This window comes from Lissotriton vulgaris, chromosome 1_1, assembly GCF_964263255.1.
Source record: "Lissotriton vulgaris chromosome 1_1, aLisVul1.2, whole genome shotgun sequence".
Taxonomy (NCBI): Eukaryota; Metazoa; Chordata; class Amphibia; order Caudata; family Salamandridae; genus Lissotriton; species Lissotriton vulgaris.
The window spans coordinates 1,431,389,293-1,431,415,821 of record NC_141685.1 but is presented as its reverse complement, the minus strand read 5'-3'; the positions used below and the strand labels follow the sequence as shown (position 1 = coordinate 1,431,415,821).

The window sequence follows — 26,529 nt, the reverse complement described above, 5'->3', positions numbered from 1 at the left end:
CCTGGCGCTAAGACAGCAAAAATATGGACCGGAATACTAGACAGATAAACTGGATGGGCGCCACTGATATCAAGTTAATGACTCAGGGAATAGACTTTAGGAAAGAGCCAGGTCTTTACTTTCCTGCGAAATGGCATTAGGTTCTGCGTGCTGCTAATTTCCTAGGGAAGGCTGTTCCAAAGGCGGGCAGCCGCCACACTAAAGGCTCTTCCCCCCATGGTTGCTCTCCTAGTCCTTGGTATCCTGACCAAATAGGCAGAAGCAGAGCGGAGGTTACGAGTGGGCACATACCATTGAAATGTGGCTTGGATCGGCTTTGGTTTTTGTCCATGAAGTGCTTTAAACGTTACACACAGGGATTTAAACAAAATCCTTTGCGCTACTGGGAGCCAGTGAAGCTCCGCTACGGCCTGTGTTGTCGAGGAGCGACGTGGGCGGCTCAGCACAAGGTTGGCTGCAGTTGTCTGGACACTCTGGAGTCTGGCAATCAGATAAACCGGGATTCCAGAAGCAGGGCATTACAATAATCGAAACGGCCTAAAATAATGCTCCTGACTACTGTAGTTCTTGCCTGAACAGGCAGCAAAGGTAACATTTTACGCAGTCCTCGAATAAGAGTAAAACAAGCTCCTACTACTTTTTAGACATGCAGGCATGAAAGCTTTCCAGTGAATCTGCTTGGTCACCGTCCAGGGACACAATGACCTGGGTGTCATCGGCATAGTTAATCACACTGATACTATACATTTTAATGATTCCCAGCAATGGTCGCAACTACACATTAAACAGAATGGGGCTCATGGAGGAACCCTGTGGAACTCCATATTCATTTTTTACAAACTGCGATTAGTAAGGAGGGAGCGCTACTGCTTGCCACCTGTCAGATTAGCGTACTCCTTAGCCAGGGAGAATGCAAAGGATCACGTCACACACTGAGCTTTGGTTTGCACACCTTTATTCAACTGTATGCAACTGTTAATTGAACATAGTGCATCATGAACTTTATTGACCTCACCTAGACACACCCAGATACCTCCCAATCGATTACGTAATGCTTGTAATTAGTCCACCAAGGACCACTAGAGCCCTCATGCACATAAGCACACGACACAACCGGGCCAATTCACAAACCACGTTAAGAGTATGTAAAAGAGTACTACAGAATTTTCTTAAAAGGCTTAATGTCAAACAGGTTCCTCTGGTTGTTATTCATTTTGATTAACATTTAGACACTGTAGTCTTCTTGTTGGTAAACAGGGACCTCAAATGGACTTGTGTTATTGCTTAGTGTGTGATGGGGATTAATGATTACGTGTAAAGTAGGAGACTGGGAAAAGAATTGAAACAGGAGTTAAAATATGAAAGTAGGTGTGGAGCAGTGTCTGAGTCAAAGTAGAGAAGCTCTTTGTATAGGAACCTGAGTTAGACGTTTCTTCATACATACACAATACCGCTTCAGTACACTCACTACAGAATTCTGTCTTCCGAAAAAGTTTGGATTGGAAGAAATTGAATATTAATTATACGTTCACGAGGCATGATTTCCAACATGTAAGCTTTTTTTGTTTCCAGAAGTTTTGCTTTCAATGATAAACCTCTAATTTCGAGAGAAATGTTGGAAGAGGGGAGGCAGCGAGTCCGAGAGAGCCCTTTGCAAATCATCAGAACTCCACTGATCAACATAGAAGAAACAACATTGGCTTTGGAAACAAAATGTAACTTGTTTTTAAAACTTGAAAACATGCAGAATACAGGTGAGGAAACTACTGGCTTCTGATGCCAACCAATGTCGACATGTATGATTTGTACATGCAGCAAACGATTATTGGGGTGCTCCCTTACGCTAGGCCTTGTCAGCTACTGAGGGAAGGTGTGAACCTTGAGTGAGCAAGTATAGCAATCGATCTACTCATTTTTGAAGGCTCCTCTTTCTTTGTCTAAGAGTTGTGGCACAGCCAAGACACTTTTTATACATGGCCTTGGTGCTTCAAGTGATTATTGGCCATTGCCTTCATCTATGCAAGGGTGGACCAGCTGGTTGCAATGACCGCCTTTCGGTCGACCTACTGCTGGTTTAAACATTTAGACTGCTGTCTTAGGGCTAGTTTCTTCCTCATGTCAGGTGTTCATGTGCCTTTTTATTAGTACTACTAAAGGCAAACGTGTTTCTGAAGTTCCTGATTTAAAGACCAGAAGATGTCAGCTTCCTCCTGCTTACAGATTTATGGAACTGTGCTACATGTAACTTTCTGTAGACCTCCACAGATGTTCCTGTCTCTTGTTGTTTTGAAAGGATTGTGAGTGGTGTTCCTTCATCTCAATCGTGGGTTGTAGCCAACCTGTCCACTGTTATAGCCATTTTCAAGAACTTTCTTAAGCCTGGCATACTGATCAGCCCCTGGACTTCAGTTTCCGGGGAATTAATTTAGCCATCCACCGCTGAAGAGAGGATGCCTCTCACATACTTATTCAAGGCAGACTTTACCCATGGAATTGTGCCAAAGTCATATCCTAAACCTGCTTGGCCAATATGTGCTCAACCCTGAGCGGCTCCTTTACACCACTTTCTTTTTTCAGCTTTTTGCTTCCCTACTTGAGATGGTCAAGTTCCTATTTGCCCTTTTGGTCCTGTCCATATTGCAGTTCTATGAATATAGGTACCTCAAGGCCTGACAACCATCCCTGTCGCTGGCTATCCTGTGACAAGCAAGCTCCACCTGATTTTTAATTTGGGTTATGCTCTGAACTTTAGGTGTTCAAATTAAAGTGTTATGACGATCCTGTGATTTCAGTCAAATGGCCTAAAAAAGATCATGTGGAATAGAGACAAGAAAATGAGAAACAAATGCAAGCCCACTGCCCTGCAGCAATGTACAAAACCAAAACTGTGTCTCACATCCATTCTTGCATCTTCCCACATTAAGTTAGTGATTTCTTCGCAATAGCTTCCTAACAGTCAAACCTACCTCCTTCATATATTTCTTCTCCCAATTCAGTAACCAGTGCTGTTTAAGAGGACTCAGTTACCTGATTTTTTTTAATTGGGTGAAGGGTACCCCCGCCCCTCAGAGGCAAAGCGTAAACCGGAGACCCAGTGAATCCCAAAAAGTTTTTTTCATCTTCCACCACCTTTTTGCAAATGTATTTGTACTTATCCCCTTGTTATTTTCCACCAATCCATAATATTATACACAGATATTTGGTGCACGAAAGCCCACTTGGTCAAAAGCATCAAATTAAACATGGAGCCGACTGCTTTGTTAAGTATGTTTTTTAAGCTTCTACGTTGATTTTAATAAGGGTAGCACTCTTGGGTTCTTATCAACAGTTTTAAAGATTTCCACACTGTGATTGTGTTCTACCTGTTACAGTTCCTCTGTCTGTCCATGTCTCCCAAAAGCAGCAATAATTCAATTTTTTCCTTCTAAATCGCGAAGCTGCCAAGTCTTCCCATTGCTTATATGTGATATATCATTTGTTTTAATGTATTTATGAGTGACATTCTACTGCTAAAAGTGTGGCACTTCCAGTAGCACTTCTTCACGAGTAAATCCAAGCAGTAGGGCTCAAGACAGTATGCGGCCACCTAACACTATTTAATAACCACCCTGGCCCGTGACCCTTAGGTGAGCATGCACCACGAGTCAAAGGTTCTTACTTTTCAGGTGTATAACTGACTCACACGTGCCAAGAGCCACCCAGTGGCTGTCTGCCAGGCTGAGCTATAGCTTCGTTAGATATGCTGGGACAGAGAGGCCAGGCCTGATCTGTCAAAACTGGTCTCGGGCAGTGCTTCAATAGTATATGCAGGTGCATTTCCACCCGCTAGGGCTCACTTTTAACATAGAGGTATTCTATGAGCAAATTAGTGAGGCCCAGGTTATCCACCAGAGCAACTAATCAACTCTACAAGACCCGAGCCTAGCTCATTATTGCCAGAAGCTGCTTTTTTAAAATAAATAACAATATCATATAGAGCTGCCTCTGTCGCTTCACTATACTGCTAGGAGCTAGAAAAGTATGGCTAAGCATTATAGTGTGTTAATAGGGACAGCAGTATTAAAATGCTTTAGTTTGACCCCTTATGCGCGATACTTGGCAGGTTGAAATTGCAAGATCCCTAGATATTCTAGGAGAGGATGATGTGTTTCTCAGCTATGCTATAATTCTGAAAATATATGGGCATATGTGTAAAATGCATTTGTGTGCTTACCTGAAACAAAAAGCATTGGCATGTGGGGAGCTTGCACAAATTGAAAAACGACAAAGAGCAAACAAAATTCACACTTCTCTCTATGTAGGTGCTGAATTATGCGTTATAGAAAGTATCAAGTGCATATTTACAGTGTTCTTTGTTTGTGGACAGGTTCCTTTAAAATCAGAGGCGTGGCAAGTCAGTTTGCCCGTGCACAGGAGGGACCATTTGTTACAATGTCTGCTGGAAACCATGGGATCTCCTTTGCTTATGCAGTAAACTGGTACGGTAAAAAAGGGAGAGTGTTAATGCCAAATACAGCCCCAGCGTCGAAAGCCAGCGTCATTTCTGTAAGATTTTCTTACCTTACACAAAATGTTGTGTTACTCAGTGTCTACCTGTTTCGAAAGAAAGTGTAAACCAATTAACAGAATTGTTGGTTATCTGTGAGTCAAACAGGCATTTGTGTGTTTACTTTTAAATCCAAGATGGCCTGTGCCCATGGAAACATAGTTTCAAAATAGCCACTTTTCTGTGGTTCAAAATAAATTCGCCTTTTAAATACATAAATCCAAAATAACTAATAATACTTATTACATCTTATCTTCTCCCCACTTATACATGAAGCGATTCTTAAACATCCCATTTTCTGAAATTCAATTTGATTGGTGCCATGCCCTGTGCAAAGATTTTTTTCCTGAACTTTAGTAGCATTTCATCATTCATCGTCCCTGACAATCAGGATACCCTTGCTGCTGCCTCTTATCAGGCAATTCATATATTATGCTGGTGGTACCCTATGCAGCCCCCTTGTGCCTCACAACCAGCACTATAATTTTAGGTTTTGAAAACTTTATTTACATAATTCTGTGGCCTTAATTACAGGTTGCACGGTACTGGGGTCGGAATAAAATTATGTGCATATTTACAGTTACTGACCAGTAAATGCACACCATTTGCGTGTGGGATTGATTTTTCTTATCCTAAATGTGTAAGTATTTCACTGTTCCATGGGAGTTTACCACAAACATTTGTCAGCTTCTGTGAGCAGGCGGTAAACGTATGCGAAGGACTGTTGGTGAGGGGGGCGGTAAGGTGGGGAGTAGGAGGAGTAGTAGAGGGAAGAGGAAGGTTTTTTTTTTTAATGAGGGAGAAGCATTGTATGCTCTCACATTACAAAACAAATGAAACTGCAGAAGTGATGAAAGCAGAACACTTAAAGAGAAGAAGCAGGCCAACAAAAAAAGAGTGCTCTCAAAGCTCCTTAAACAACCTGATGAGTAAGAGCACATGTAGCAGGGACAGTCCCCATGGGAGGATACAAAAGTCCAAAAGGAAGGACTACTAAGCGTATTCACCTAACACAAGTTAGCATTTCCAAAGGACAGAAAGAGGAACCAATTAAAATGATGGGTCTTGCTCCAAGCCCATATTCTAGATACATTATGTCTTGAAGAGACAGCTCATGCACGGCCTAGGCAAGACCTATAACATGAAGAATGAGGCTGTGATTTTTGCAGCCAATGAATCGGGTCAAGTTTTTCCACAAACCTAAAAAATCATAATCTGCCCGAGCGAAATTACCATATGTGTTAATTTCACTCCACCTAACATGTAATCAGGTTCTTTGTTTGTTAGGAACTGCATCACGTCCCACTTTGAGGATGCTTGGTGGGAGGGACAAATCACAAAGCCACTTTACACGTCTCACTGTTGGAGGCTTCTCCCCCAGGCATCATGGCTGCAGCAACAGAATCAAAAGAATCGATGGTTGCCCAGCTCGGTGAATTCAAGCCTGCCTTAAATCATGAGAAGTAAAGAAGCAACGCCAAAGAGAAGGGGAATAGCTGCATAGGCAGGAGCTGCCCCTAGTACTGTAGATCCCCGGCCATGGCATAGACAAAGAGTGGAGGATGAGGCAGCAAAAATACTGTTAAACTGGCGCAACAAACACCATTGTTTGTACCGAGGGCTCATGAGCCATCGGGGGCTGAGTACTAGGAGCCATGAGCCGAAAGCTGGTGAGATCAAATATCCTACCAGATGGGGTGTGGCATGACTCTGTTTTTATGGAAGTTTCCCTCAGGCCCCTTCACCTAGTTTCCATAAAGAGGCATCAACTCTCCTGCTACCGAGGAGAGTAATACGTTACTGCTCTCCAGGAAACTAGCGGGCATGGTTCAAGCTCCAGGTAAGCTAAGGATTGGAAAGGGGAGGTAGTAGCTGGGCTTGCTGCCGGGTAGAATGGACAGTGAATGGAAACTTTTGAAATGCCAGTTTCTGAATCATTAAGCACAAGAATGTGTGGGATGGGCAGCAACATCAGTGGGACATTAAGGTATTGACAGTTTTCTTTCTAACATCATTAAATATCGTCAAATAAGATACTAAATAAGCAGAGAGAATCAGTAAACCACAAATTTGATAAATAGATCGGCTAAGCATTCTGTTTGCTGACTATAAAGTATAAATGCCAAAAGTCAAACAAAACCTGCCTCTCTTAAGGAAAGGCCCTGGCCACTCACAGATAAGTAAGACTTAAAGACATCTCTGCTTTAGGAAAACCTCTGTGAGCATGTCTAAGAAAGCGAAGGCACTCTTCTTTGGGAGGCTGGAGGAGGATAACTTTGATATGGCTGAAATGTTATCTGCACTGGAGAGCAAGGATCCCCATGCTCTTTGCACTCCCTCAGCTCCTGGAGCCCAATATACTTACTTTATCAGCTCAAAAGAGCCCTTATAGTAAATGGTACCACCGAAATGGGTGATCAAACTTTTGAAGGAGACAGCGAGCCCTAAGAGAAAGCAACAGCAGAAGTGAAATCAGAAGAACAGACAGTAGAGGGCCGACCGCTGATCTAGCAAACGGTCTCATGACAGATTTGTCTGGCACGTCTCCCATCCTCCTCGAAGACCGAGACTGGGGCAGCCTGACCCAACTCCCTAATAAAGACCCTGGCTCTATAGGAGACTGGGGAACAATGTACCCCATTTGCTGTGCTAAGGGGAATAACACTGTACTGACCTCTATCCGAAATGTGTTACTGGATCAGCATCTCAAAGGAGTAAAAGCCAGAAAACCACTCATAAATAGAAAAACTGATAGTCTTGATCTGGATAAAGGCGAGAAAAGAAACACAACCAAACTACAGCAGAGCGATATAAGGCAGAATAGGTAGCTACCAAGCAGGATCTAGAAATTATATTTGAGGTAAGAAAGGGAAACTTATCTACCAAAGAGAATTGTAGAAAGTTGATTGAGGAGCCACCTTCGGCAGTTACTCAGGCATGGCTTATTACTATTTGAGGGGAGATACAGGAAATTACATCTGTCCAAACCTTTCTTGAGTCCTCCTAGAAAAATGGAAGAAATTGAAAAGAATATTGATTCCTACTCTTATCAACTTGATGAAGTCAGGGCATGTGCTCTATTTTGGAAGATACCCAGGGAGGGCTAGTATTGGAGAGTGACCTCCATATGAAAGAACTAACTAATATTAAGCTGAAAGTGGAGGATTAGAAAAACTATCCAAGGTGAGCTAATTTAGGATTTGTGGGCATATCAGAACAAAAGGAATCAGCAACTTCCCATGTAGAGCTAATGAAGGACCTTATTCACACTCAGAGAGGATTTAAAGGCGATCTGGCAGTAATGAGAGCAAACCGGGTGCTGTTCACAGAGTATTCAAATGCTTCAGGACCTCTCACAATACTAGTGAACTTTGAAGATACTAGGATTTGAGAGAGGATACTCTCCCAAGCAGTGAAACAGAAAAGCTTCAAATCTTCAGAACACAATAATTTCCAGGTTTTTCCACAAATGACGTTTAAGACATAAAAACGCCGGAGAGAGTTCTGGCTATTTATATCCTCTTTCTAGGCTGAAGGGATTCAAGTTATTTTATACAGCCGGCCAAACTCAAAGTTTTAATTAATGTACCTTTCAAGATTTTTCAAGAGATAGAGACTGCAAAGACAGTCCTACTGGACATTCAGCACAAATTAGGGCTGGTAGACTGATAGAGGCTTCAAAATTACACTTTAGAATGTCCTAGGTCAGCGAATCGTAATTCAGTTAGATGTAGATATCGAAGTAGGACTAAAAAGTGTCTGGGGCCAACAGATGAAGGGCCTCATTTATGAGGCTGTGCGTCACTTTTACACCGCCGGTGCGTCACTTTTTGTGACGCACCAGTGGCGTAAAAAATGCGCCATGTTGCGCCATATTTACAAAGTGACGCATCTAGGTAGATGCGTCACTTTGTAAACCCCTGCGCCACATTATACCTGCACCAGGTATAATGTATGCAAGGGGGCGTTTTGACGCAAGAAAGGGTCATGGAAGTGACGCAGTGAAATCTATAGGATTTCACTGCGCCACTTCTACGGACACAAATGCGTCAATTTCGCGTAAGACTGACACAGGCCCTTTCACATGGGGCTTGCCCCATGTGAAAGGGCACATTGCTGGAGTTGCGCCACTTTTGTGACACTCCAGCAATGCGTCACTTTTGCGCCATACAGATACGTCAGAAATACTGACGTATCTGTAACTCCTTGCGCCATGATGCGTCATACTGTAAATATGACGCATCATTGGTGTCGCAAGGAGGGCGCAGTGAAAAGTGATGCATCGATGTTTTCACGCAGCGATGCGTCACTTTTCATAAATGAGGCCCGAAGAGTTTCTAAAAAGCCTACCCTCTACATTGTTTCTACGTTTGTTATTTCTACCTCGTATTTCCATGGTTGGGTGCAGGCTCCCATTGCCTCAGCAGGGGGTTGGGAGACACGACTGTCAGGGCAATTGGCAGTCTGAGGCAGAAATGACAGATTCCTGGAGAGACAATTACATATTTTTTTAGAAGAGTTTGCTTTTGAAAAAGTTGTGGGCGGGGGGGATACACATACTCAAAGAATTACTCTCTTAAGCCTTTAATTTAAGTTTATCTCTATAAATGTGACTGTCTAGATAACAACTCAAAGAAGTGGAAGGCAATTTTTTTTTAGTTTAGAAAGCTTTATTGAGCAAGATAAACCAAGTAAAACATCATTACAGAATCACAATCAATAAAGGGAAAAGGCATTATATAATAAGAAAGTGAAATATAAAAGGAGCAAAAACCCCAAAGGGGGAATATAAACAATATACTAAGGGAAAGAGCATTTTTTGAAATTTTATGGAAATGGAACAGGAAAGAGAAAGGGGAAAAGGAAAGAAAAGGAAAAAGGAGTGAAAGAAAGGCGAGAAGAAAAGGGGAAAGAAAGTGGGAGGATAGAAAGAAGGGAGGAAAAGTAGAAAAAGGAGAAGAGGCATATTAGGGTAAGCGTCTGGAAAGAAAGTCAGTTAAGGGTAACCATAACAGATCTCTTTTGATTAAAAGGGGGGTAGTTGTAGCATATGCACGATCAAGTCTGTGATGATGACATAATAAATTCCACCAGGCAGTTGAAGAGATATTTGAAGTGTCTTTCCAGTTAGATGTGATAATCTGCAAAGAAATAGCTATAAACAAATCTATAAAGTTGCAAACATTGCGTGGAACACTCCAAATGGGAGAGGAACCACCTAGAACAATATATGAACAATATCAAATGTATGATTTGAGTTAAGAATTTCATTCAGCTTGCACCATATATGTTGCCAAAGGGAAGCTACCAAGGGACATTGAAATAACATATGAAACAAGGTGCCATCAGGGTGAGAGCAGGACCAACAATAACTAGACTCTAGGTCCTTGAACTTAAAAAGGTCATGTGGAGTAAAAAAAAGTCTATTATAAAAGAAAAAAGGGTCTGAGTGGTGCTAGCGGAACGAGAAACTGTGTGGATTTTAGACCAGATAGACTCCCAAATAGGAAAGGAACAATCTTGTGCTAGATCCTTTTCCCATGCAAGTTCAGATTTGGATTTGGGGCGATCAGGAATAGTTGGGAGAGGATCTTATAAATGGCAGCCGCTTTGAGTGGGGAAGTGAAAACTAAAGGAGTGGAGTCAGTTGGAACAACATCAGATAAGGTGGTATGAAATGAGGAGAGTGTAGTTAAAGCTATGGTGAGGTCAGAAAATTGAGAAGAATGAGCGTTTGAAATATGAGATGAGGTGCAAAGAGTGGGTAAATCCTGTACTGAACCATTGACAAGGAGATCGCCCAGATACATAATGCCCTTGTCAATCCATTCCTTCCAGAAGAGAGCCTTGTTATTAATCTTTAGGGAAGAATTATACCATAACGGGGTAAGGGAATGTAAGTGCGCCTGAGAAAATGTAGAGCGAAACAATGAAAGAGAAAGTGCCCTAGAGAGCTTGAAGATGGGAGAAAGAAAACGTTTAGGGGGCTGAGACAAATGAATAGCAGCAGAAAAAGGGAAAGGCGATAATTGGGCTTTCTCTAAGCACTCCAGGCAGTGGGAAAAAGGGGAGGCGAATCTGCGAGAAAAGGCCAGATTTGTTTGAAAGTGAAGGAAGAATGAAAGCGAACAATGTTGGGAAAATTTACACCACCTAGATGCTTTGGCTGTTGAAGGCGGGAGAGGGATAACCTGGGTTTACGGTTATTCCAAAGGAAACGAGTGAGAACACAATTAATCTGAGTGAAAAAATAAGCCGGAAGAGAAATAGGCAACATAGAAAGGTAAAAATTGATTATAGGGAGAAGCATCATTTTAGCAGTCGCCAAACGACCCCACCACAATAGCAATAAAGGGGACCATCTCTCTATTAGAGTACCAAGCTTGGAGATGATATCTTTAAGATTAATCTTAACAGAATCTTTAATGGACGAGGAATATAAAATACCTAAACATTTAATACTAATAGGGCTCCATGCAAAGCCGGAGCCATGAAACATATGAGGAAGACAGAACTTATTTAGGGGTAATACTTCAGATTTATCTATATTTAATTTATAACCGGAGACAGAAGAATATTCCGCGAGTAAAGAAAAGAGCGCTGGTAGAGAAGTAGCAGGATTGGACATATAAAGTAAAATATCATCAGCATAGGCTGTGAACTTGATGTCTAATGATTTATAAACAAAACCGGTATAAGAGGTAGAAAGACGAATCTTCTCAAGGAGGGGTTCTAATGCTAAAATGAAAAGAAGGGGAGACAAGGGACAGCCTTGTCGAGTGCCCCTGTGTGAAGGAAAATAAGACGACTGAGAACCATTGACCCAAATGGACCTGGAAGGGGAGGAATATAATAATTGTATGAGTTTAATGATATGAGGGCTAAATCCATGCCAACGAAGGGCCCCAAACATAAAGTCCCAATTAACCCTATCAAAAGCTTTCTCAGCATCAAGAGTGATAACTGCAAGAGGAGTTGTCATTTTAGAAGCAAGATGAATAATATTAAGGAGAGCTCTAGAGTTATCTGTGATTGATCTACCCTTAACAAAACCTGACTGGTACACATTAATGAGATCTGGGACAAAAGTAGATAGACAAGAAGCTTACATTTTGGCATAGATTTTACAATCAGTATTGATTAGGGAAATGGGTCGATTATTCTTATAGAGGGAAGGATTTTTATCTTTTTTGGGAAGTAAACATAGCATGGCCTGGGTAAAGGAGCCTTTAGATTCGCCAGCAGTAAGAAAAGAAGAGATCAAAGAGGAGAGGTGAGGTATCAAACAAGTCTTGAACTGAAAATAAAAACGGACAGTAAAACCATCAGGACTGGGAGATTTGTCTTTGGGTAAGAGAGTAATTGCTTGTAATATCTCTTTCTCTGAGATGGGAGCATCCAGAGAAGAGAGGTCAAGAGTAGAGGAAGAGGATTTGGGTATGTTGAGAAAAAAGGAACGAATTTGAGAAGGGGTCGGGGTAGATTCAGGTGTATATAAAGTAGAATAATATTGAACAAAGCAATTGAGGATCTTGTCATCAGTACAATGACGAATCCCAGCAGCATCTGAGATAACAGCTATTTTAGATTTTTTTTTAAATTTTAAGGTAATTGGCAAGCGACCTGCCCGCTTTATTGCGACCGCCATACATTTTGGAATTACATTTGAAAAGATGATTACAGGCAGAGTCACAAGAAAATTTATTGACTTGGAGTTTAGCTTTAATAAGAGAAGAAAGAGCCTCAGGGGAGTTAGACGTACAGAAAAGGTGTTCAAGGTCTTTGATTTGTTTAAGGATAAGAGACGATTTAGATAAGGCCAATTTCTTTTTACGCAAAACAAAATCAATAATGAAGCCCCTGGCCGAAGCCTTAAAAGCATCCCAACAAAGTGGAATTGAGAGGTGGAATCTAGATTAGTATGAAAAAAATTGTTCCATAAAAAGGGTGAATTGTTCAACAAACTGAGGGTCCAAAAGAAGAGAGATATTGAAGCGCCAACGGCCAGAGCTAGGAAGAGGGGAGGGTAAATCGATGCCTAGAATGACTGGGGCATGATCAGAAATCAGAATGGAGCCAATTTCAACATTTGTCATGAATTGAAACATGTGTTGGGTGAGAAAGATATAGTCAATGCGAGAATGTGAAGCATGAACAGGGGAAAAAAGGAAAATTCCAAGGTATCGGGGTGAGAGAGCCTCCAGGAATCAATTAAGCCTCTAGAGGAAATTGCACGATAAAAGGACTTTTGCATTTGGTTAGGAATATACCTGGTCTGGGATTTGCGGTCCAAAAAGGGGTCCATTAACTGGTTACATTCACCTCCAACAATTAACTAAACATTAGTGTGTGAGGAGAGGAACTTGGAGAAATCATTCAAAAAAACAGGATCAATACCATTTGGATCATAAACATTGCAAAAGAATAAATCAGCATCATTAACTTTGACATCTAAATACAACAATCTACAATTTGAATCAGAGATCTCATTTTTTAACTGAACAGACAGCGATTTATGAATCAAAAAGAGAACACCATTCTTATTATCAACTGACGGTGAACAGAAAACATCACCCACCCACTGTCTGCGTAAAGAGGAAATTTCTTTTTGTGATAGGTGGGTTTCTTGCAATAGAGCAACTTGGCATTTCAGTCTGGCTAAATGTGATAAAACCCGTTGTTTTTTAATCGGGTTACGAAGGCCTTTCACATTCCAAGAAATGACTCGAAGACCATTCATTTAAAAATAAAAAGGAGAGATAAGAATGAATAACATAATACCAGGAAGGACACAAAAACCCATTGCGCAATGTGAAGAGAGAAGAAAACAATAGAGAATGGAGACAATGAAGAATGAGCAAAAAAAAGATGCCTTGAAGAAAAGGAAAGAGAGAGGAGAAGAGACAGTAGAGGAGAAAAGAAGTGGGAGTGGGAGAACACGGCTCCCCTAAGAAAAAAAGAGAAGAGAAGGATGGCGGGAAACCAGAAGGGCTTCAGCCATACAGAATAGATAACGTGAAGAGCAATAGAGTGAGAGCGGGAGCAACAGGAAATGACGACCGCACAATAAAATAAGACGCCAGAGGCATGGTCTCAAGAACACTTAATAAGGAAATAAAAAAAGAAATAATACAATCAGAGAGGGAGACCAAACATGACGGAAAAAAAAACAAATGAAGGAAAACTTACCAAACATCTGAAGGGAGGGGCAGCAAACTGGAACGAATAAGACTAACAGTAGCACAGTACAGTGGGGGATGCGAACAAATGGAAACACTTGGAAAAGAGACCTGAAAAACAGGATGGGAGAACAAAAGCACATTATATTGAGGAACAAAAAGACCAAAAGTCATACATCAACAGGAAAAGACATTAAAACATTAAGAACTGCTATGTTCCATGGAATCTTCTTTGTGGGTATCAATGAATTTCCGAAGGTCCGCTGGGTCGTCGAAGCTAAAAGTTCTTTCTTTATAAGTAACCTTGAAAAAGCACGGATGTATGAGGCCATATCTTGCATTCATGGAACGAAGCGTGGGTCTCAGATGCAGAAACTTCTTGCGTCGAGCAGCGGTCAGTTTGGAAACATCCTGAGTGAAAAAAAGTTTGTGACCGGACCAAAGAAGCTGCTTATGTTGCTTAGCAGAGTGAAGGATGGTCATGAGGTCAGAGTAAAGGAGAAAATACGCAATGATACCCCTAGGTTTCGAAGAGTTGGAAGACGATTTAGGACCAAGACGATGCGCCCTCTGAATGTTCACATCAAGGTGTTTTGGCAGTCCAGTGATAGGCAGCAGTTGTGTTTTCAAAAATTGGATAATGTCGGACCCCTCCGAATTCTCTTGAACAGCATAAATGCGTAGGTTATTGCGCCTATTTCGATTTTCCAAATCCTCAGAGGTTTTCTTGAGAAATTCGACTTCCTTGGTAAGGCTAACAACCTTGGCAGCAACATCTTGAACATCACTAATCTGTTGTTCAACGTCTGGTACCCTCTTATCCAGATTGGACCATTTATCATCCAGTCGCTGAAGAGTGATAGTGGTGTCAGCCATAAAGGGGCGTATAAGGCGTAATTCCTCCATGATATCCTCAAGAGTGACAGGAAGTGGAGATTTAGTTGGTGAGGGAGGATCCTTTTTAAGGCGCTTACCAGGGGCAGCAGAGTCCTTGCGCGTATTAGAAGCTGAGTTAGATGCCTTTGGGTGCTCCATCTTGACAGATGTTGAGAGAAGCAATGGAAAACAAGAAAGGAGGCAACACGCAAAATATAAAGTTGAAGAAATGCCTCAAAAAGTCACAGCGTTGAAGCAGAAAGATTCGTAATGAGAGATATGAGGCTGAAAAAGGCAGGCACCAACAGCGAATAAAGTGCGCACAATGCTGAGTGAAAAGATAAACCTCAAAATTCAGCAACGCACATGAGAAGTGAAACTGAGGTAAAAAAAAAGGCAAATTCAGGAATACTCCATGTCACAGGCGCAGAAAAACCTCAAGGATCCATCAAAAGAGGCAAATCACAGAAAAAAGAAGTCCAATGGACCAAAGTCAGGCATGAAAGATCGAGTTTGATGAAAAAACGAGTCAAATGAAAAAACAAAATGGCGTCCGTAATGAGGAAGTCAGCTTATTCGCATTTTTCAGGAGAAAAAAAGCTGCGCAAATGAAGAGAAGCATACCCAAGCTGGGAGCAGCATTTCCGCCGCCGGAATCAGCCGTTGGCAGCCAAATTCGCTGCCTGGAAACGGGACCTTCGTGAGAGAAGCGCCGCAGAAATCGCGGAGCTCAGGGGGGAGCGGCCATCTTGTCCGCCGCGTCGCGTACCCTCATCAGTGGAAGGCAATTTTGAGTTGGGTTGATGAACAAAAACCTTTTATAGTGCTACTTCAGGAGGCTCATATTAGTAAGAACATAAGAAAGTTGCTTAAATGGGCCCCTTTCCAACTACTACAGCAGTCTTGTGCCTCGGTGGCTGTTAGAAAGGCGGCACACGTTTTGGCACAGTATACTTTAAACACCCTCAGATAAAGCTTGGAGATAGGCTATGGTGGAAACTTTAATAGAGCAGGTAGCTAATACTCGTGTCTCATTTTATGGCTTAATCTAGGATGATCCATGCCCTATTGAAGAATTACTACTTCAGTTAGCCCATTTTCTCCAAACAGTTTGAATTGTGGTGATTTCAATTTCATCCATTCTTTGAGTTAGATTTAAGCCACACAAAGAGTACTCAACATAAACTGGTCATTTGCATATTAAAAGAAGACTTGGCTTAAAACAGGCGCTGTGCTTTCTTAATCAGAAGAAGAAACAAAATACTTTCTTCTCGGCCCATTTTCGAGCTGCCTTTTGGATTGACTTCTTTCTCATGTATAAAAAAAGTCTTAAAATCTAGGCCGTACATCACACATGCTTAACTGTTATTCTGATCGTTTACTAAATTATTGATTTCAAGGGAAATATTTCTGGAAGAAATGGGGCACAGGTCTCAGGTATTTTATGAAGAAAACAAATACATCTTCTTGGTGAAGCTTTGGGAGGCTTATAAAATAACAATGAGAGGCAAGTTTACATCTTTTCAAAACATCCATAAATCGATCAAGTGTAACCAGATTTAGAATTTTACAGCAGCCCTCCAGCTAGCTGAGGCCAGACTACACTGATTAAATGGGATCCATTGATAACCTAAAGATCCACTATGTCACTTACCCTTTGGTGGTCAATAAATCGAGATATTACGGAACTGAGTAATGGTGAACAAATGTTATCCCACCTAGAAAACAGATAATTAAAACTATCATTTATTATTATTTTTGTAGTTGTTGCTTTGTTGTTGTTATTGATGTCATTGTTGTTATTGCTAATATTATCACTGTCATCATCCCACTTTCATTTTTCTTCTTGCTAGTGGTATTATATTGCAGAGACAAATATGTCTTTGCACAGTCAAGTTTTTGAATTATTGAGTGCTTTGGCACTTCTGACATGCATCAAGCACCAATCCCAAGATGGCCGCCCAGTGAGGAGTTCTGGCTGGGAGCTCCTGGTCAGTGTTTCCTGTTTTGGCCGTTAACCGCGGCGGAAATTCCGCTGCTGTTAAGCGGAGTGGGCGGGGCCGCGTCGCCAACGGATGTGCGCGGCACTACGGAGGTAGTGCTTGAGACAGCCGTTGGCCGACGAACACATGGAAGGGGTTAAACCCCTTTTTCCCCAGAACTTTCTACGGTATCTGGACAGCGGACACAGAGACGACTTTGGCCGATGCCCGGTGGAGATGCTTGGTTTGGCTATCGGGGAGTCTGGCCCGGGTCTCTCCCGAGGCCTTCTCCTACCCAGCCGGACATCGGGCATAGCTTAGCTCTCCATGCTGATACTCCTCTTTTCCACTCTACCGCCTCCCTCAGAGCTTTTCGCCCTCATGATGACTGACCAGCCTCGGCGCAGCTCAGCCTCCTTTGGAAGGCTCCGGATGGTGTCGGATTGCTCGGGGCCCGTCACCACTCTTTACGGGACTTCGTGACGACTTGGTCGATGTGGAGCCGCTTGGTTTGGCTATCGAGGAGTCTGGCCCGAGGTCTCCCGAGGCCGTCACCTACCCAGCTAAACATCGGGGAAAGTATTCTTCGTCCCTGCTGCTACTGCTGTTTATTCTCACTCTGCTCACTTCCTCTGAGTTAGTCGCCGCGAAAGACCGATGATGCCGCTATCCAACACTTTCCCTACTGTTACACTCACTGGAGTGGGAATAGTAATTTTTACCCCAACGCTATCCCGCGCTTTCCCTACTGTTGCACTCTCTGGAGTGGGAATAGTAATTTTTACCCCTATGTATCCAAATCTTGCCCTACTGTTGCACTCACTAGAGTGGGAATAGTAATTTTGACCCCTACGCTATCCAACGCTTTCCCTACTGTTGCACTCTCTGAAGTGGGAATAGTAATTTTTTCTCTGACGCTATCCAACGCTTTCCCTAATGTTGCAATATGTGAAGTAAGCGTATACATAAATGTATATGTATATGTTTAATTAATTTTAACATTATATGAATGTTATTATTTTTAAATATGGCTTAATATTTTTAACTATATTTCTTTTAATTATATGTATTATTTACTTAGTGTTACATTATTATTAAAACATTTAAAAAACAATATTTGTAACAACAATATTTTTGACGATATTTTTTTCTCAATATTTTTGTACTTACCTTTATGTAGATTGGACTTTGAAATTTCTGTGTCGATATTTTGTAGGTCGATTTTCTGTCTGTCGATATTTTGTCAGACATTCGAATGATGTATGCTGCTGTGTATCTTAATTCAGATGATGATAGTTAGGCTAGAACTGAAACTATTAGCACTCACTTCTAGAGTTGGCAGCTAAACTTAGAATTTATTATGTTAGAAAATATGTTTCTCTCTACACTATGCATTTATTTTTCCAAAAATGACTATGCACTAACAATGGATTATCCACCTAATGAAATTTGATAATGCACTTTCCTTGTGAAAGCACGGATTACGGATTTTAACTGAATGAAGTATGATCAGAAAACGGGAATATTGATGCTGCAATAGAACAGATGGCTATATAAATTATATGTATTAGGATTTGGGGGCAAAGGGGATGTTAATGCTATGGTGTATATTGTCACATAAATTACACACATCAGGATTTATAGAAGAGATTGAGATTTGTAAAGCATTTTATTCTTTTGAGTGGGGAAAATTCGGGTTACTGTGTATATTTGACCATATTTGGCTGCCTTCTTTTTTTTATTTTTTTATTTTTTTATTAGCGACACAGGAAACAAAAAATAAACAGACAAATCAAAGCAAGCAGCATAAGGAAAGAGACAATGAATAGAAAAAGGAATAGTTTCATCATATACAGTATTGACATTAACTCATTTGACATGTTCTGATTGTATCCAGGCAAATTAAATACAAATGTCGTTGCTGGCAAACAACAAAAAAAGACAAAACGTAACAGATAACTAAATGAAAAAAATAATAATAATAATTTTCACCTAAAATAGGAAGGACCCCCAAATCTTATCAAATTTGGCAAGAGATTTAGTGCCCCTGAGCCTGGCCAACGCTAGTTCCATACTATGAATTTCATTAAGTAGTAACCACCATTCCATAATATGTGGGGGGTTAGGGGAGATCCAGGCGCGTGCAATTATAAGTTTGGCACATGACACCGAAATGAGAGAGATCTTTGTAGAATACTCCTACCATTACTATCTAACAATACTTGAGCAGAATCTAAAGAAAATAAGACCGCTAGCTTCAATGACATTATGTTCTCAAATGATGCCCAAAATTCTGATAACTTTGGGCAAGTGTATAGCATGTGCACAAGATCTGCTGCAACTAACGCACATTTAGGACATTTAGTTCGTTCACTGTAAGTACTGTTAGAAGCCCATTTAGATATTCTTTCTGGAGTGTGGTAGAGCATACAGGTTGTTTTAAATTGCAACAATCTTAAACTTGACGAAGAGACCACATTGTTAATATTGCGTAAAGATGAGTTAATCATAGCCGGAGTTATATTAATCCCTAACACCCTACTCCACTTTTCTGCAAGAATACTGCAGTCTGTATTCTTGTAAGTATTGAAACACTTATAGCAGCCACTGATTAATGCCTTGTGTTTCTGCGAATAAAAGCAATCCCATATACTAGAATCAGTAATATTCTTTAATTTCATCTTACGAATAAAGAAATCATACATCTGCACGTACTTAAACCTCGTAGAGTCAGGAATGTTATAGAGTGTCCTAAGTGTTTCAAAGTTCATGAAACCTTGTGCGTCATACAGATCCCCAAGACTTTTTATTCCATGCGTCAACCATATATTAATGAATCCATCACTAAATATACCCGGTAGACCAGGATTTCCCCATAAAATCAATTTGGGATGGAAGAAGGTCAACTTAGAAAAAGCCTGAATATTACGCCAAATTTTAACTAAGACTCTAGCTATCTTAAAACGCACCCTTTTGTAGTAATTGGGATCGTTAATCCTGCACAAAAACATATTCACATCAGACTTAAATATAAATGTAAGATAATAAGGTCGATTATCTACATCCTCAGAATTGATTAAATGGCGTAAGCGTCCCACAAATGTTGCCCAAAAATATAACTTAAAATCTGGGAAGTTCAGCCCTCCTGAGTCGAAGGCCCCTTTTAAAAGAGTGATAGATCTACGAACTTTACGATACCCCCAAATAAAACTACTAAAGACCCCATCCAATTTTTTAAAGAAAGAATTACAGAATACCAAGGGGATAGAGTGAAAAAGATAAAGAAATTTAGGTAGAATTATCATACGGATCAAATTAATTCTACCAATAATATTTAAAGGGAGTTTATGCCACTCTTTTAAGAGGGGTATAGTGTTTTTAACTAACTCATCATAATTTATTTTAATTAAGTCCTTAATATTTGCAGATAGCTTTACCCCTAGATATGTTGCTGATTGACAGAATCCAACGAGGCCCCCTGGTATGTAATTCGCAATTATTTGTGTTTTGTTTAGATTTAATTTGTAGCCAGAGACGTCCCCGAATCTACTGGCTTCTACTGTAATGCCCTGCATCGCCATAACAATATCAGTTGAGAAAATGGCGATATCGTCAGCGTATGCTGTGAACTTCATTAAATGAGGACCAGATTTAAAAGGAGCAATGGCAGATTGTAATTGTAATGCATGCAGAAATGGTTCTATTGATAGTGCAAATAAAAGAGGTGATAGAGGGCACCCCTGACGAGTTCCTCGGGCTAGGGTGAAAGAGGTGGATAGTAGACCAGCATAACTGATTTTGGCCTCTGGGTTGTCATATAATGACTGTATCCAATTCAAAAAGTTTTCCTTAAAACCCAGGCCAATCATAACTCGCCACAAGTAATCCCACCCCACTCGGTCAAAAGCTTTTTCTGCATCAAGCATCAAGCATCAAGCATGATCATACCGAGTGGGGTGGATTCCTTTTCTGCAATGTCAAAGGCTGTCACGGCCATATTAATATGTGCTGTGGTATCCCTACCTATTACGAACCCGTGTTGATTTGGGCTGACTATTTTCGGTAAGATAGGTGCTAAGCGGTTTGCTAACACTTTTGCAAATATTTTAGCATCCGCATTAATTAGCGAGATGGGGCGGTAAGAACCGCACTCATCTGGTGATTTACCCTTTTTCAAAAAGAAAACCAATTTAACCTTATTCCAAGACCTCGGGGCTTCCTTACTTTCCCCAACGAATTTAATAACCTGATGAAGAAGAGGTGTAAGCTCATAGACACATAACTTGTATATTTCTAATGGAATCGCATCTTCTCCCGATGCTTTCCCAGATGGCAAAAGGGAGCTTGCCTCTTTAATTTCAGGTAAGCTAATAGAATCGGATAGTTGTTCCATCTCAGGAAGGTCAGGCTTTTCTAGAAGATTATCCAAATAGTTCTGGACAGCCGCTACTGTAGGGTAATTTTCTGGAGTATATAGTTTTTTGTAAAATGTAACAAAGTGTTCTAAAATTTGAGTTGGTTGGTCAATTATAGTATTATTAGGGCCCCTTAAATTTTTGATCAAAGTATTAGCTCGATCATCAGCTATTTTATAAGCTAATAGCTTACCAACTTTATCTCCGCTCTCATACTGTGTCACTTGAAATTTATGTAATTTTATTCTGCTCTTGTCCCAGAAGGTAGTTTTTAGGGCAGACTTCAGCCGTCCTAATTGTAATTCCAATTCTATTGTATTCGTGGAATGTCGACCCAAAGCCTCTGCCAGTAGTAATTCAACCGAGAGTATATTATTAACCAAGGCTTTGTTTTTTTTACGGCGTTCGGAGTTTTGGTGATATAGAAATTGTTGGGTAAAGCCCCGAATACTTGCTTTGCAAGAGTCCCATACCATAAGGCATGTCGTAGAATTAAGATTAAGCTTGATGAAGTCTACAATGTGTAACTTAAATTGTGAAATAAATAATGTGTTGGTAAATAAATGCCTGGGAAAAGAGAAAATACGGGGTGTTATATGGTTCTTTTCAGTGTTAAAAGTTAATAATATGGGGTTATGATCGGAGTTGATTCTAGGGCAGAGTTCGAAAATACTAGTGCTCAGTACCCTGTCAGATGCCCAAACCATATCAATACGTGAACAGAGCCGATGAGGGGGAGAGTAATATGTGTAGCCAGGCATAGTAGGAAAAATGAATCGCCAAACATCTTTAACATTGTGAATACGCCCTAGCTCTAAAATGGCTGCCCTGGTTCTCTGCATTCGATAAAGGGCGTTTCTCCTTGTAGTCCATTATGCAGTTGAAATCACCCAATATAATTAATTCGCCTACCCACTGCAACAGTTCTACATTCAACTCATCAAAAATGTAGGCATCATCAAAATTAGATCCATAAACTACACAAAAAACATATTTACTTTTTTCAATCAATAATTGAACAATGACCCACCTCCCTTTCTTATCGCATTTGCTCTTTCCAACTTTAGCCTTAAAACGTTCATCTTTTAGAATGGCAACCCCCCTTATTGATGCATTAAATGTCGAGCAAATTATTACCTCATACCCCAAGCGAGCCAACATTTTTCTGTCTGCATAGGCAACATGTGTCTCGGATAAAAAAACAAAGTTGGGCAAATACAAAGCTTTTTCTTCCTGAACCAAACATCTTTTCTTCTTACTATTCAAACCAGCAACGTTCCAAGCTAGACATTTAATTCGAGACATTTGAGATAAAAAATGATTGCATGTGTTCTGTCAATCCTATCAATCTGTAATATTATAATACCTGGTGCTTTTCTCTCCAGCTGCTCTGGTTTTTCATTTTCCTGTGAAGCTTTTTTCAAACAAACCCCCCTCCACCTACCCTCCCCACCCTTCATCCCCAGCACTCCTGCCCCCTCCCTCCTCAGGCGAGAGGGCAACCCCCCCCCCCCCCCGAAAACATCTTTCTGCCGCTGTAATGGCAGCTACCCCAAGAAGCAGCCTGTGGCTTCACCCACTCCTTGCCAAACCAGAAAGAAAAACAAAGTTTTACTTCGAATAGTATCTCTCTGAATTACGAGAATGAGGCTAATAAATCCTCGGCTTCCCTTACATCTGTGAAGAAATGAGTATGGCCTCCCTTAATAACTTTTAGCCTAGCCGGTTCCTGCAGATATGCTTGTCCCCCTAGGGCCTTAAATGGATCAATTAACTTGCGTAATTGCCATCTTCTGTCCATTGTGGCCTTACTAAGGTCCGATTTAATGAAAAAGGAAAGTTCTCCTACCGTGACTGGTAGATTAGGCCTTGCTTTTAAGGAAACGGCCTGCCTTAACAAATGGTTCCCGAAGTGGATTAGGAATGTGCGAGGGAATTTATTTTGTTTATTTCTCTGGGTTATTGGTAACCTATGGACTCTCTGCAACTGAGAGTCCCAATCCCAGTCCGCTGCCTTCTACTACAATCCGTTTCCTGTTATTGTGTACTCTCATTTTCTTTTTTTAGTATCATTTGGTAAACAACTTTGGGGCCGATTACGAAGATGGCGGTCCCACCGCTTTCGGAACCATGTTCTCCGCCCGCATATTACAATGGCAGGCCGATGGTTGGCGGTCGGAAAGACTGACCGCCTCACATCCAACGGGCTCTTTGATCCTGACGGTGTGGCAGAGGGGCTTATATTCCCTACAATGGCGGCAGTGCCTGCCAGGCACCGCGGTAGGCATTACAATGTTCCTTTCCGCCTGCCTTTCCTGCCTTTTCATGGTGGTTAACCCACCATGAAAAGGCAGGCAGAAACGGACTTTGGAGGGCCATAACGGGCCTCCTCTCCCACCTGGCCCTTAGCTGTGGGTTCCCCCTACATATCCCTGCACCATGAGGCAGGCACTGCAAGGTGCATAGCACAAAGTGCAGGGATATGGTAGGTGTCCAGCAGCACCTGCCGCAATGCAAAACATAGGCATTGCTACCGCCGTGGTGGCGGTCGTATCATAATGCCTCTGGCAGGACCACTGACAGCCTGTCGTGCGGTCCCGTTTAGGATAGGGTTTTGTCGGCCCGCCATCCTAATCAGCCCCTTTCTCTGGAAAATGTAAAATATAAATAAAAAAAGAAGTTGCTCCATCAGTTGTTAGTGCATAAGCGGGCCATCTTCAATCTTCACTTTGCCAGAATGGGAGGCTGTGCGCTTTCTTATCTGGCACTCCACCACTGGAATTCAATTCTGTAGAATCTCCGGTTAACATCCTGCTTTCCAAGTTTAAGAAGCTTTAAAAAAGATGGATGTTCAAATCCTCTTTATTTTTTTAGGATATCCAATTGTGCACTTTGTTGGTAATTAGTCTGGATCTGTGCAATCATACCCCATCAGTAGTGAGTTTAGTGCCCTATAGATATTTTCACACACCAGGAGCATTTCAGTCTCCTGATTTTTTTTTTTAGATGCCATGTATTCTTCGAATGCTGATGTCAGAGCATGCCCTGCAGTGCATGTGAGTGACCATTTTCTCTTCCTCTAGCTGTACCTCCCTGCTATCCCTTCTCTACCCAACCCCTTTCTCAAGTAACCTCAAACCACCCACCAACCCAACAGACACTTGCCTCTCCACCTTTCTCACATACTAAGTGCTGCTTGTTATTGGCGGCAGCTGTCTTAAAAAATGTTTTACCAGTACCAAATGACTGTCTGCATGTGCTAATGAGCATGCATCTGCAGTGGGCATTGTTGAATGAATTCACTTATATCTAAAAAATAACCCATTCAAAGTTGGCTGGTGTGGATGCAAGCGCATCTGCAGCAGGCATCTTTGTATGGCTTTTCTTATACTTTAAACAATTCCATTCACTGATGACAACCACAGATGCATGCACATCTGCGGTGGACATTTTTTTATGTATTTCTCTAAACCACTTGACTGCTTGTGTTTTCCCCTATGGTGTGGAGACTTTTTTTTAGATGTTTGAGGCAGTTTGCAGTTGAGCCTTCCTAAATGTTTTCCCCAATTAATGAAAACAGACCAAATGTGCGACCCTTTTTCCCACATCTCGGGGATTCCATAGGTATCCAGGATTTCCCTGGATTAAACCAACAAAATAGCCAAAATAAAGCAAAATTTTGTTTTTTGTTGGAAAAATAGGAAAAAAGTTCTGTGCAAGAAAGGGTACAAAGAACACCATGTTTTTTTTTTTACCACTGTTTAGGAGTTTTCTAATTAGCAAACCATTTTTCATAATTTTTGGCAGTTTCAACCGCCTTGCAGTTTGTGGTGGAACTAGGTGTGAAACGCATGGGAGAACCCGCCAAGCTATACATTTGTGCTTATATGGCTCCAAAAGAAAAATTAATTGAAATAAAAGCATAATGAAAATAAGGAGGGAAAAATAGCAATTGGTGACAATGTTTTCATCTGTAATTCTTTGCCCTGATAGCCAATTTTCAAAATTAACATACTGTTATGTCTGTCAGATATTCTGGTCGCAGGGCGATATACAGTTTGTTGATTGTTCAAAAACATGTTACCCAGAGCCAACAATTGAGCTGCAGTTTGCAATGATTTTCCATTTTCTACCAACCATGCAGCAATTCATATTGTAAAACATAATAAATGAAAAATGGGTATGAAAAACCATGTGTTTTTTAAATGTGTGCAAGATAATGAGTTTTGGGATAGTGGGTATTTGTACATCTCTGAATTTTGGGTTACACATACTCTCCTGTGATCTAGTAGCCAATTTTCTTAATAACAAATGTTAGAGTATTCTGTGCTCATCACACTTCTTCTGATAAAAGCACTACCCTGCTTGTGTGGTCAGCGTAGTTCTTACGGTACAAAAAGCCCCAAAATCCAATGAAGAGACATCAATATTTCCTGTCAAAAAATGGCCCGGTTTGGCGATGGGGGTAGCTGTAGCATTTGTGCCCAGGTTTGGCTGCTACCCACGAAAACCTACCCAAACCCAGACATTTGTAAAAGCTACACACCCCGGGGGATTCCAGGGTGGTGTGCTATACATGAATCCCATGACGTTTTCTTATACACAATGCCCTGCATACCTCAAACTTTCCTTAAAATTACACATGTTCCTCACATTTCTATGACGGTAACTTTTAGGACCTTTGAGGAACCACAACATTCCTAATACCTAGCGTCCCCAAAGGGCTTCTGAATCAATATAGTGAGAGCCAAAATGCAAGGTGGAGATGCCAACATTTCCTGTCACAAAATATCCTGTTTGGCCAAGGGGTTGCAGCGGCATTTTGACCCAGGCTTGGCTGTCACCCAGGGAAATGTACAAAGCCCAGCCATTTTTTAAAAATAGACCCCCAGGGGAGTCTAGCGGGTTGTGCTTTTCATAAATCCCACAACATTTTATTACTTACAATGCCCTGCAAACCTCAAACGTTGCCTAGAATTATACATTTACTTCAAATTTCAGTAATGGGAACTTCCTGAATCTACGGTGTTCCACACAATTTCTACCACCTATCATTTCCACACTTCTCCCAATAAAATAACGAACTCACTTATGTGGCTGAGCCTAGCACCTGTGACATGAAAGGTCCCAAAATGCAGCAGCTTAGGGACATCAGATTTTCTCAATCAAAATCCTCCCTTTTCTTGCGGTACGGCGAGCTGTGGATTTTGAGCCTGGGCTTGGCTGCTACCCCAGGAGACCTACCAAACCCAGTTAATTATGAAAAGTAGTCAGCCAGGGGAGTCCAGAGTGGTCTGGCTTGCTTGGATCCTCTTACCTTTTCTTACCCATAATGCCCTCCATACCTCAAACTTTGGCTACAAACATGCCTTTTCTTCATGTCCCTTTGAGAGGAATTTCCAGAATCTGCGGGGATTCACCTACCACTTAGTGTTCCCACTCTTCTACTGATAAAAACGGTACTCAAATGGGTAGCTCAACTTGGCTACTATGATTGGAACGGATCAAAGGGTGTACCATGCCAAGGCAAT

General features: G+C 41.2%; 1 protein-coding gene across 2 annotated transcripts in view; it reads left to right on the top strand.

Moving 5' to 3' along the window:
* The window catches only part of LOC147750646 (serine racemase-like), a 91,917-nt gene that overhangs the window by 30,646 nt on the left and 34,742 nt on the right, over nucleotides 1–26,529 (top strand). For both annotated transcript variants that reach the window (XM_086967258.1, XM_086967259.1), the window contains exons 2-3: nucleotides 1,573–1,754; nucleotides 4,367–4,545. In XM_086967258.1, the coding sequence (XP_086823384.1) occupies nucleotides 1,573–1,754; nucleotides 4,367–4,545 (361 nt within the window). The remainder of the gene's footprint in view (nucleotides 1–1,572; nucleotides 1,755–4,366; nucleotides 4,546–26,529) is intronic.